We start from the raw sequence: 12,515 nt of genomic DNA, 5'->3' as shown, positions 1-12,515 counted from the left end.
TTATAATTTTATTCTCCCACCAAGGCCTACAACCTACTAGCGGTTACCTGCTCACTACCTGAAAATTCATGTTTTAACACCTGCTACCAGAAACTCATAGGGTTACTCTCTCAGGATAGTGTTACTCTTGTAACGTTACTCTCTCGGGTTACAGCCCCCTAGTAACTCGGCTTGCACTTTGTGATCTAGTGCTCAAAGAGCTGTGACTCAGGCATCCGAACGCGCCAAGTCATGTGTGCAGACGGGGATTCCAAGTTCTACAACCACGAGATGTGCCGGGCCATCCAGCCGCAGATACCAGCCATGCTTGGAACATGCAACACCCAGCCCTGTCATCTGCCGCAGCGTAAGTGAAAGCTATCAGCTGTCCACAACCCCCCTTGGTTCTTTTCCTCCTTTTAAGGTGCTGTTCCTACCCAGTATCCATTTTCGGACACCTGGGCTGTTAGAATGCATAGTACCACCACCTTTACGTAACAGATTCAGCATTGGGTGTTGAATGGTTTCTTTAAATGTAAAGGTTCATCATTGTTCCACCTGATGTGTATGTCTTTAAGGGGCCAGAGCAAGGGCCAGAGCAAAATAACGAGACTCAGCTTTACAGCTGTGAGACATAGCAGGTGCTGCTGAGTTGTATTTGATTAAGGTGTGTCAGCATTTGGGTGTAGTATATAAGGAGCAGCACCTAGCTCTCCCATTACCCTGGGGGATGGGTTGGTGGTTGGGTCATGTTTGTTTGTTAATGTATTTAGTGTAAATGGAGTTTTTGTTTTTCTTATTAAAACTTTGTTTAAGTTATTTTTGAGTCCCTTTTTAATGCATGGTCTCCCCAGCAAGCTCTCTGCAGTGCTAACATACTGCAAATAACCAACAGTTTTCTTTTGCTGCTCCTAAACCATGGGTGGGCAACGTCTTCTCTTTGTTAAACAAAGGCCTGTTGACCCATGGGAGAAATCAGTTGGGGGCCTGAGCCAAAGATGGTCAGAGCTGCAGCCAACAGTGGGAGGACCCAGTAATAAACACTGTATGGGCCCCTCCAGAGATCTATACAGTGGATTAAATTATGTCATCAGGGGTGCAAGAGGGCCTAGGAGCCTCCAAGCTGGCCGCAGCAGATTGGGTCTTCCCTGCTCAATGTTGGAATCACTGAGATGTCATCAGGATAGCAACAAGGTCTAGAGCAGCCTTTCTCAACCTGTGGGTCCCCAGATGATGTTGAACTACAACTCCCATCACCCCTAGCTAGCAAGGCCAGAGCTCAGGGATGATGGGAGTTGTATTCCAACAACATCTGGGGACCCACAGGTTGAGAACCACTGGTCTAGAGGTTTCTCGGGCTTTTTCATACCTATTGATGAAGATACGGGCCTTTCCGTTTCCCTGCTAACTGCTCTTTAAAAAGAAAAAGAAAAAAGGAGATGCCAGAGGCTGACCCTGGGAACTTCTTCCTTCAATGCATGTGAACTATCTCTGCTCTTTTGGCTACAAATTACATATACCTAATCAAACTGTGGAAGCTGTCAGAACAATGATGAGAAAAGCAAGAGGCTTATTGTCTGGATGTGCTAGGGTATCCCGTCAGGGGAAATCCGGACGTATGGCAACCCATGTCGGCAGTATCGTTTTTGCCAGTCCTCCTTAAAAAAGTTCAACAACTTTGTGTGTGTGTCCCCAAAAAAATCTCAACATCTTTATTAGTCTGCTTCTTATTGAAATCAATTAATATTATGGTACCACATAAAGCAGTACAGAACAGCATCTGATGGGTTCAGTTGGAACTCCCCTAAAATCTGCCCCCAATACAGACTCAGCAATAATCCAGTTGGTGCTTCTCTGTTTCAAAAGTGTAATAAAAGTAGGTCCTTTCTCCTTGCATTTCTGTTTCTGTGTTGGTGCATTTTTGCCTCATAATAACAACATCCCACATCTCAAGCCCTGGGTGTGAAAGCCTGCAGAGGTGACTTTTTGCAGCTTCATTTTCACATGTCTTGAAGTTCCATTCCCCCCCACCCCACCACAACTTTAAAAAACATATAATTGAAGCTTCCTTTCACTGATTTCCATGAAAGCAGGATTTTGGGGGGTTAGAGGATAATTTAGAACAATTCTCTCTGCTCTGCCCCTACCCTGCTCACCTAGTTGCTGAAGACACGGATGATTTTAGGTATTCCCAGTTGTTGATGTTGATCTTAGTTCAATGTTTCTAACCTATGGATACTAATCTCATTGCAGAGGTTCCCAGTATGCAAGACTCTGCAGGCTATGATGTCAACCGCCAGACCTTGCTGACCCGATACAATCTTGACCACAGCACCATAGGTTTGAAACTACCTGAACTTTGCTTTCTTTCTCCAATGTTTATGTTGTTGTTTTTGTACCTTCCTTTAGAATAGCTTTACAAAAGGTTAAGAGTCTTTGTGGCCCATATGTATGTAGAGTACAGCTCTCTGAGGGAAAGATGGGAAATGGGATGGACCCTGGACCAAGCCAGTGTCTGTCTTTCATTTTCCTGACTCTGAAATGATGGTATGCCTCTTAGAAAAGAAAGCAGTAGTAAACATGGAGGTAGGGAGTCAAACCTAACCCAGGAGCCCAGACCACTCCTCTACCACCACACATCTTGCTAATCTCCAATGCCTGGCAGTGGGTCCCGCTGAAATTTTGCCTCACGCCCCTCCCTCCTTAAGGAATGTGAAACAGCTTTATGAATTCTGCTTTATTCAGTGTTATTTCTAGGGCAGATTCTGAGAGGGCCCCTTGGTTAGGAAAGCTTTTTGTGGTTCATTATCCTGGTGGGATACTGCCTGATCCTGCATACTGATAGTTGTTGAGGCCAGTTTCAAATGTGTGTTGGACTTCTCCCCAAAATGGACAGGGCCAGACAGTAGTCACATACCCTTAGCACATAGAAAATCACAGACACTTGACCGAGACACACACTTGACACACAAACACATATGTACAGGGGCGATGAAAGACTCTAACATAATGCAGGAACAAAAAGCAGTTGTGAGGAATTTCTATGAAAGGGCACTGTCAACTTATTTTTACTCTGAATAGACCTATTGAAATTAAAGAACCTAAGTTAGCTGTGACTGTTAATTTCAGTAGGTTAACTATGAGTTGAATACAACTTGAAGTGCCTGTCCTGCTAGGACAGAAGGAGAAGCCCTGACATATAACCATAGATCTGGGCTTAACTCTAGATGTGAACCTGTAACTGTGGGTACATGCCATAAGATATTATGTTTTTCAGCTTCTGCAAATGAACGAATAACCCAAGCTGGTTCTACTACTCATCACCAAGTCCACCCCAATGGAGATCATGACTCCAATTTCTTGCCCCTTCAATGGGAGTCTTACTTGGGATCCTCAGTGTCCCGCCACTTCAATTCCCATCAAAATGTTGCCTCAACAACTGAAGTTCAAGACTGCAACCAGAGCCTTCATGGTTGCTGTTCAGATGGCCAGACTGTGGCCACTGGTCCTTTTGGCCAAGGCTGCCCATTTGACACTTGCCATCAGAGCAGGTAAGACAAGCTGGTTAAATCCATTTAATCTGCCAGCAAAGACAGCAGATCTGTTTGAACAGATTACACCAATATTGGTTTCCATTCTTTTCCCCTGGTATAGGTATGGGTGCTGTCCTGATGGAATATCACCTTCTCAGGGGCCAAACAAGGAAGGGTGCCCACAATACTACAGTGATGTTTATGTGAACAGGAATGAACCTGCTGTTGCTGCTCCAACAGTAAGGGTGACGCCAGACATCCTTCTTGTTGTGAATTCATAATGATTTGTACTCATGATGGTACCTGGGTGGTTATACGCAATCCTGCTTTAATACTGTTTGCATCTTCAAATGCTTTGGGTCGGACATACAGCCTCATTTCCAATCAGTGTATATACTGCATCTTCCTAATGAAATCCTATAACTTTTTCTACCAGTGGTGGGGTAGAGGGTGTTCCCCTGCTTTTGTTGCATTGTAACACAATAATGCAATAAGGCTGGAGAAGCCTTGCAGTAAAGCAGAATGATGTGTGGTCAGTCCAGTATAAATCTACCACTAATGCACTATTATGTTGCAGAGTACACCTAAGCATAGGAAATATTTATGCCCGATGTTCTAGGTGAAATAATTCAACAGTAGTCAGTATTTATACTGCGGGTGGCACTGTGGTCTAAACCACTGAGCCTCTTGGGCTTGCCAATCAGAAGGTTGGCGGTTCAAATCCCCGTGACGGAGGGAGCTCCCATTGCTCTGTCCCAGCTCCTGCCAACCTAGCAGTTCGAAAGCATGTCAGTGCAAGTAGCTAAATAGGTACCGCTGTGGCAGGAAGGTAAACAGCAGCTCCGTGCCCTCTGGTACTTGTTAGTGTCCTGTTGCACCAGAAGCGGTTTAGTTCTGCTGGCCACATGACCCGGAAAGCTGTCTGGACAAATGCCGGCTCCCTCAGCCTGAAAAGTGAAATGAGTGCCACAACCCCATAGTCGCCTTTGACTGGACTTAACCGTCCAGGGGTCTTTTACCTTTTTATCTTTACTTTATACTGTATTATACCAACAGTGCGCTAGATTAGAAGTTTTGGATCTTGTCTCTGGTTTTCAGTTAAACCTGTGATGATCTTCTCCTTTCAGGGATCTAAATATGTCCCTTCATTCAGGCGATGACTTTGAGGCATTACAGTTACATTGTGATTGTATTGCATACATCGTGTAATGAGTAATAATACTACGGTAATACCTACTACACACATACAATCACACACTTGGTTCTAGTGGGTCAGTTACACATTAAGGTAGGGTGTGTGAGAGAGAGGAAGACTAGCTTGCTTAAGGTCACGTGAGATCTTCTGGTTCACAGCTCAGTATTATATAGGGACCATATTGCCCAATCCGTAATTGTGCAGTCTATAATGCCCCAAGAAACACCATTGAAGCTGGGTTAGTATTTGAAGCACAGCGTTTTGTAAATGTTTCTCTGGAGTTAATGATAAACATTTAGACCTTCAGGGGGATCTGTATCTCACAGGAAACAAACAGAAGTACTGGATGAACCCGATTGCTCGCAGTGTATATTATGATAAATTTTCAGATCAATGGTGGGTGACTAGAGTATTGTCCAGATGGCAGCCACTGAGTTGTAGCATCCCATTGTCCATTCTGGACTCACAAGCAGTATTTTGGCTTTTTGGCACCCTGGACATTAGCCCTAGCTCTGACGCCGTATCCTTCTACTTTCCTCCTTCTTTATTGTATTTATATACCGCCCTATACCCAGAAGTCTCAGGGCGGTTCACAGAACAAGATCAACATAAAACACCACAATATATACAAGATAGATAGTAGATAGAGCTATCTGTCTATCTACTTTCTTCCTTATTTTCCTTCAACCACTTCTGGGCCTGCAGCTGCCTCTGGCAATCATGCTTGGATCCTGTCCCAGCTGCTTTGCTAAGCACAAGCAGTAGTAGGAGCCTCTCCAGTGGCTGAGGATTGCATTTGCAACACCTAATTATCTACTGCATTTTTTAGCAAAGTGCATGGGCTCAGTTCCCAGGGATACTGATGGTGGGTGTTTTGAGAACAAAGTGGGTGGGAGCTTTGCCCAGCTGCTCGGGCCATCTGGAGAAACATCCAATTTATTCATAGGTGGGCAGACTCTTGGGTTTCCTGTATTATCTGAGCTGATGGTCCCCATTTAGTTCACACTAGGCAAGGGGTCAACTTTACAAGCCTGAAGCAAAAGAAAAAGAAAACAGATTTTTCTTTCCTTAGCATGTCACTGGAACAGTTTATGAAACAATTCCCCTGCTCCCAATATTGCTTATAATTGTTAGTGGCAATTATCCCAAGTCAAAGAGAAACATTCTGGTGCATGTTTTCATTACCTGTCAAAGTTGCCCCATCAGGTGCTTAAAGAGGAATGGTTGGTCTTAGCTCCTCCTGTGGATTTGTTTATGGGTTTGGTTTTGTGGTATGAGATCTTTTACACCATCTCAGTAATGAGACCATCTCAGTAACTTCTGGCTTTGTCCAAGGCGAGCCGAGTTCTGTCCCAGGAGAGGCCAGCGGAGGAGTGTCGTGTTTCTACGTATGGTTGCTGCTACGACAACGTTGCTTCGGCTTCTGGGCCTCAGGGGGATGGATGCCTCAATAGACCCAGCCAACGTAAGTGATGCTTACGTTTTGAAAGGTGGTTTACCCATTGCTTTATGCCAACATGAACAGAATCACTTCACATCCTTCTTCATGGCAGTGTAAGCTATAATAATAATAATAATAATAATAATAATAATAATAATAATAAATTTTATTTATATCCCGCCCTCCCCAGCCGAAGCCGGGCTCCGGGCGGCTAACAACAATAAAACAGTACAAAAGTACAGCACAAACAACATTCTAAAATCATTCATTATAAAATTAATTAATTAATTAGACAACCCAGTATCCAAATAATAATAATAATAATAAATAATAATAATAATAGCAACAATCCCTTGGCCAGAATTTAGAATCAGTCTGAAATCCACCCTTAAGATCCCAGTCTCTGAATTCTGTTGGTTTTGTAAGAAATGCCTATTAAATAATCAGAGTACCATTTCAGTTCCGTTTTATGGGGCTTCTGCATTCAGTGTTCCTGACAGGAAGGAATCACTTAACACATTTCTGTTATCGAATTATTCTTGTTCAGCTACCCTGAAGAATGAATGGCTTTTGAGCACAGTTTCCCAGAAAGGAAAACAGCATGGACAGGGCCATGGACCAAGCGACTGCAGCCTTGAAGCCACCTGGCACCTTGCCATCTTTTTCAAAGCTGCATTGTTTATCACAGTCGGCTACTTCTGGTTGGCTTCTGCAAGCTGTGATGGGCATAGGCCCAACCTAGAAGTGCTCACCCACATACCCTTGAAGCACAATGCCTGGTTTTGTGAGCAGCGCCATTTGATACAGAGACAGAACTGAGCCTCTGATAACGTGAATCCTGACTCCCCTCTAAGGGCAAATCCATAATGCAAACTCTTAAGTGCAAATTATTTTAAACTAACTGTCCCAGCTTTCTCAAAAGAATTTTAGAAAATGGTTATGATTTTTTTTAAAAAAAGATCTGATCTTAAATGACGTTTGCTGCCTTTTTTTACGCTTGCTCTCATAACGCCTGGCCCCCTGCTAGGCTTTTTCAGGTGCTGAGGCAGAATACTGTGACAGGAGACCCCTCCAACCCCAGACTCATTTATCTAAGCTTCCAGTGACTGCTTAGAGAGCCAGTGTGGTGTAGTGGTTAAGAGCGGTAGTCACGTAATCTGGGGAACCGGGTTCGCGTCTCCGCTCCTCTACATGCAGCTGCTGGGTGACTTTGGGCCAGTCACACTTCTCTGAAGTCTCTCAGCCCCACTCACCTCACAGTGTTTGTTGTGGGGGAGGAAGGGAAAGGAGAATGTTAGCCGCTTTGAGACTCCTGAAGGGGAGTGAAAGGCGGGATATCAAATCCAAACTCTTCTTCTTCTCTTTGTACTGCCATAGCATCCTTTGTGCCAGGAACGCTGGCATGATTTTCCAACAGTTGAGACCTGGGCAGTAGTAACAGGATGGGAATGGTATGTGGTGAGGGGTAGGCAAGTCTGAGAGAGTGTGCGGTTATCCCACTGCTTCTTATCTGATGCCTCCTCCCAGAGTGAAAACACTCTCCAGTTGCCCTTGCGCCATGAATAGGGCAACACTCTTTGCACAGTCTGTCTTGGACTGGTCTGCGCTTTAGTACACATCTGACTTTATTGTTTACTTGTACTAGCTGTACACACAGTTCTTGAAAAAGACTACGACAAAATCACACAGTAGAAAATAGTTTTGCTGTGCCTAAGCAACCTGTACTGAATGAGCAAGGGTTGATAGCAGGCTTCAAGTTCCTGATACCATTTTGTCATCTGGGTTTATTTACTGAGCATCTTACAGACAAACAGTGATTTGGGGCTCATGAACACTTCTTTTTGTCCCATGCCAAGAAAGCTTGGGCCTGAGAAGTTTCCCACTTATCCTGTGCTTTCTAGGTGTGGCTCCAAAGGACTTTGCCACTTGCTCCTGGAAAACCTGCTCTTTGTGCTTATCACACTTCCTCTTGTCCTGCTGCTTCCCCCCACCCCGGGGCACCTACTCTTTAAAGCTCATTCAGAACAAATGGCAATTTGGGTTTTCTCCAGATTGACATTTGTTCCGATTTAACACTAAAGAGCGGGTTTTCCATGGGAAAGGAGTGGGGCAGAGGGGGAAATCACTCAGACCCATGCTTTCTAGGCATGGGACAAACAGAAGCATGGATGAGCCCTGAGTGGGGATGTGGTCAGAAGAAGATTTGTGTATCTGCTTATTCTATAACAACTGCTTCTCTCCTAACATTTCCTATTAGCTTATCCTATCGGTTGCCTGTTGCCCAGCGCCCATGGCCCATGCTCAGATTGGACTACGCGCTGGTACTTTGTACATGACGTTGGGAAATGCAATCGGTTCTGGTATGGGGGCTGCCATGGCAACAACAACAACTTTGCTTCTGAAGAGGAGTGCATGAAAACTTGCCATAGATCAGTGGGAGGGAGTGATGTGGGACACCACCACCATGCTGCAGTTCCTAACATCCACTCTAGTTCTCACTTGGGAGGAGTTGCAGAGGAGCAGCACCAACAGCAGCCTGCAAGAGGAGCCACGAGTCATAGCCATGGAGGAGGAGGAGGAGGAGGAGGACGTGGGGCTTTCCATGCTCAAACTGACTCAGAAACTCACTCATTGCTACGTCATGGGGAGAGAGGCTGGGGAAGGACCATGACTATAGATAGCCTGCCTGAGTCTCAGCCAGGGATGGGGGGAAGAAGGAAGGATCCAGCAAACCACCTTCATGGTTTAGGGGAAACTGTGGTCTCTGGACACTCTGAGAGGCGGCAGACAGTTCACCGTGAGCATCAAGGGTGGAGGAGAGAATCTGCAGCAGATGGATCAGTAGCGAATGGATTTGAGCGCCAAGCCTCAGCAAGCTCTTCCTTCCCTCATTCTCTAAACAGGTAATATTTTGCAATAGCAGGCTTCTCTGTTAGGAGTTGTTTTCTGCAGCATGAGATTGTTTTGCTGGAGGGTGAGGACAGACAACCTATCATAAAGGATTCCAATATAAGCCTGACACAGGACTAATCCCCTCCACCCCCTGGGAATGTGAGCTACCCAGTACCAGTATTTTCTTTTTACATTTTAAAGTGGCCGTGCATTCATTTTTATACACCCACAACCACTGACTTCACAAAGGGATGTGAATGAGTTGTGTCTGCTAACAGACTTGTTGTCAGCTGTATCTCTCCTGACTCGTTCTGGATTCTAATGCCTGGCAGCTGTGCTCTGTTGCGAGTAACTTCAAACTCTTACTGGGGCCTTTTGGATAACAAAAGACAGTTAGCTAAAAGGCCCCAGCTCTTGAACACTCTACTGCAGGAATGGAGAACCTTTGCCGCATCCCAGTGTTGTTGAACTTCAACTCCCGCCTTCCTTGGCCATTGGCTTGCTGTGGCTGTTGGGAGTTATAGTACAGCAACATCTGGAGGTCCAAAGACTCCCCACCCCTATTATAAAGATAGGCATTTGGATATGACAACATGGTTTGGCCCTTCATCTAGATAAAGATTGTTCTGGGTCAAGAACTGGTCTTCCAGAGAAGTGTGTGTTTATGAATTTTGGGTCTGGTATGCATGTGATGCAGAAGGTTTAACTTTCTCCCCCAGTCGGTTTGCACTGTCTCTTCAGTCTGCAGAAGACTCTTCTGCCACTGTTTCCTTGCTTTAGCCACATGCAGACTGCTTCCAGCTCTGCCTAACATGGACCCACAGGGTAAAATGCTATTATTAGTTACTCCAGACTCTATCGCCCTTGCAAAAGCATCAGGTGTTTTTTCTCTCTATCAGCAGTTATGCATTTACCACCCTGTCCTCTCAGAGCAGCCTTTGAACTTTGGGCTAACTACAGTATGTCTTTCAGGGTCTTCTTGGATGGATCGGAGTCTTCAGCAGTGGAGGCAGGCTTGGGACAAAGCATCCGTCTTCTCTGTAAGGCAGGCAGTTCCCGCTTCTCCAGAGTTGAATGGCAGAAGGATGGGCGGCCAGTGTCCTCTGACAGGTGAGCTTGACCCCTGGCACCCACCCCTGTGGTGGAACCCGCCCTACTGAAACCTATTAACACCACAGAAGCTTTTGGGTGAGTGGAGGACTTTGACATGAGTCTTATATTTTAGAATTCCTAGACACAGCAATTTCGATGAGTAGCAGTAGAAGCTCTCTCTATATTTTATGGGGCCTGCAACAGAATATTGCCGTGTGGAGTGCTGCTCGGGATTCCAGGCACTGCACTCCATTCTGACGCACACACCAGCCACCACTCACTTCCTTGGTTTTCTATTCCACACCCTGCCCTGCTCCACACACAGAGGATTTTTTAAAAGACTCCTTTGTACTTCTTTAAACTTTGGGGCTCCTTCAAGCCTGCTGCTACTCCCCCCTTGTGTGTGTGAATGGTGCCGAGTTTGTTACAAAAGGACAGCATTCAGAGAACTGAGATTACTGTTAGTATTAAAGATTATTGACTGATATCAGACTGCTCAGTGCAAAAAATTACGTACTGAGCAAAGTGGACTTCTGTGGCTCTTGTGCATGACACGAAAATGAAGCATTCTCCCCCCCCCCCGCCCTCATGTGTATGTATTTTCTTGCATTATTCACTGGGTCCCACCTATGCAACTACTAGAAAAACTGATCAGAAGTCCGCCACATCATTTAAGATTCCACCAGGCACTGCCCCAGTAGAGAAATAAATAAAAAGTTACAATACTGTTAACAGGCATTGGTTGCCAACAGGATTTGCTGCTGCTTTATAGCTCGTCTGCAATAAATATCAAATGCTCTCATTTCTCCTCCTGCAGGCATACCTACCAGTCTGACAGTTCCTTGGTGATCAGCCAGCTCAGAGCTGAGGATGCTGGGACCTACATGTGCAAAATTTCGAATGGGAGGGTAGAGCACAGGAAGATTGTGCTGAGGATCAAAGGTGAGGCGTTGTTTCTGTTTTAATACTTGAGCTACCTTTGTCCATTTGTCAACTGAAACAGCCGGGCATAAGGAAAATGCCAACTTTGTAATAATAATCTGTTTGGTATAATAAAAATGCTATGGGTTGTATCTCCTGTAATGAATGGCCACGGGCAACTTAGGCCTATTAATTTTAATGGATCTACTCTGAGTAAAAGTTAGTTTAATAAAACCCTGTGATGTCAGCAAATCAGTCTCTTAAGCCAAGAAATAGTATTCTCTATGAAATTGAATATCAATACACGTATCAAGGCTTTGAGATTAGACCACTGAAGAAGCTCAGAAAACTACCTTGGGAGTGTGCTACCTGCAAGCCCCAGTAAAAGGGCCCCATCGGGGGTGATCAGTGGCGTCTTTATTACTTGGACTGCCAGGGCGAAACAGGTGCAAAACGCCAGCACCCTGTCTACAACTTTATCAACATCCATCTACAAATTCACTAGCATCTCTCGATCTTCTGTTGATTGAATGAGCAACATCTTTTCTATTCTAGCCCTGTCTTCTCTGTGGTGGTAGGTCTTTGAGGGAGTTCTGCTCTATCATAATTTTGCAAAGTTTTTAGTAAGCAAGGTCTCCGATTTTCCTTCCCATCCACCTCTAATTTAGCCATATTGGGAGGAGCCCCACTTTTCAATTTCTAGTAGGAATTGGGCTGTTGCCCGAGCCAGGGCACATTTAAACTCTGGCCTCATAAATGAGGGGAGGTCTTTGCACATTCAAGGGCCCAGTTGGGTAGTGTTTTGCACAGAGCACGCAGAGTTACTGGACCTTGCATGAAGGGCATTTCACTCCAGGCAAGACTGTCTGCTAGAGATTGCGAGCAATACACATACTCCGGATTGGGTTACCATTTTATAGTAGGCTCCCCTTGTAAACTGTTCCTGCTGGCAGGGGAAAACATACTTTTACAATCAGCACTGGGGTGAGAAACAAACAGGTAAACAACAGGTTTCCCATGGCTGTTTTAAAGGAAGTGAGCAGATATATAGTTGGTTCTGATATGTGAAATCAGCTGCTGATTTTTCTGTTCAGTCTTATGGCACAGGGCAATCTTATTCAAAATTCTCTCTTTCTAGAAATCCCTGGATCTGATGTTTCACAGAGAGCGGGGAATCAGCTGATTCATGGTCAAAATCACCAGCACAGAGCGTTTGTTTCAGGACTTAGTACTGGGCAGTCACATGACTCTCCTGTCAACCTTCCTCAGACAACATACAGGTAAAGCTAACAGCAAATATAATACCTCTGTTCTCCACAGTGTGTCAAACCAGGCTGTGGCCCTTAAGCACTGTGAGTAGGCAAGAGAACTATTTTGAGAAGCTTCAGGGTATGAAATCACAGCTATATTGCAACTCATCTCAGGAATATTCACAGCAGCCTCCTTGGGAGGGGGGGGACAG

The 12,515-nt window shown here is 45.0% G+C and overlaps 1 protein-coding gene across 3 annotated transcripts in view; it reads left to right on the top strand.

Annotated features, from left to right (window-relative positions):
- The window catches only part of PAPLN (papilin, proteoglycan like sulfated glycoprotein), a 56,432-nt gene that overhangs the window by 34,311 nt on the left and 9,606 nt on the right, over nt 1–12,515 (top strand). For 2 of the 3 annotated variants that reach the window (XM_081889605.1, XM_081889603.1), the window contains 9 exons: nt 190–346; nt 2,233–2,319; nt 3,257–3,530; nt 3,634–3,781; nt 6,043–6,172; nt 8,406–9,051; nt 10,013–10,150; nt 10,950–11,074; nt 12,192–12,333. In XM_081889605.1, coding sequence (XP_081745731.1) covers nt 190–346; nt 2,233–2,319; nt 3,257–3,530; nt 3,634–3,781; nt 6,043–6,172; nt 8,406–9,051; nt 10,013–10,150; nt 10,950–11,074; nt 12,192–12,333 — 1,847 coding nt within the window. The remainder of the gene's footprint in view (nt 1–189; nt 347–2,232; nt 2,320–3,256; nt 3,531–3,633; nt 3,782–6,042; nt 6,173–8,405; nt 9,052–10,012; nt 10,151–10,949; nt 11,075–12,191; nt 12,334–12,515) is intronic. The other variant, XM_081889604.1, reaches the window with a different exon arrangement.

The sequence above is a fragment of the Podarcis melisellensis genome (assembly GCF_964234715.1).
Source record: "Podarcis melisellensis genome assembly, chromosome: 1".
NCBI lineage: Eukaryota > Metazoa > Chordata > Lepidosauria > Squamata > Lacertidae > Podarcis > Podarcis melisellensis.
This window is presented reverse-complemented; position numbering and strand designations above follow the sequence as displayed.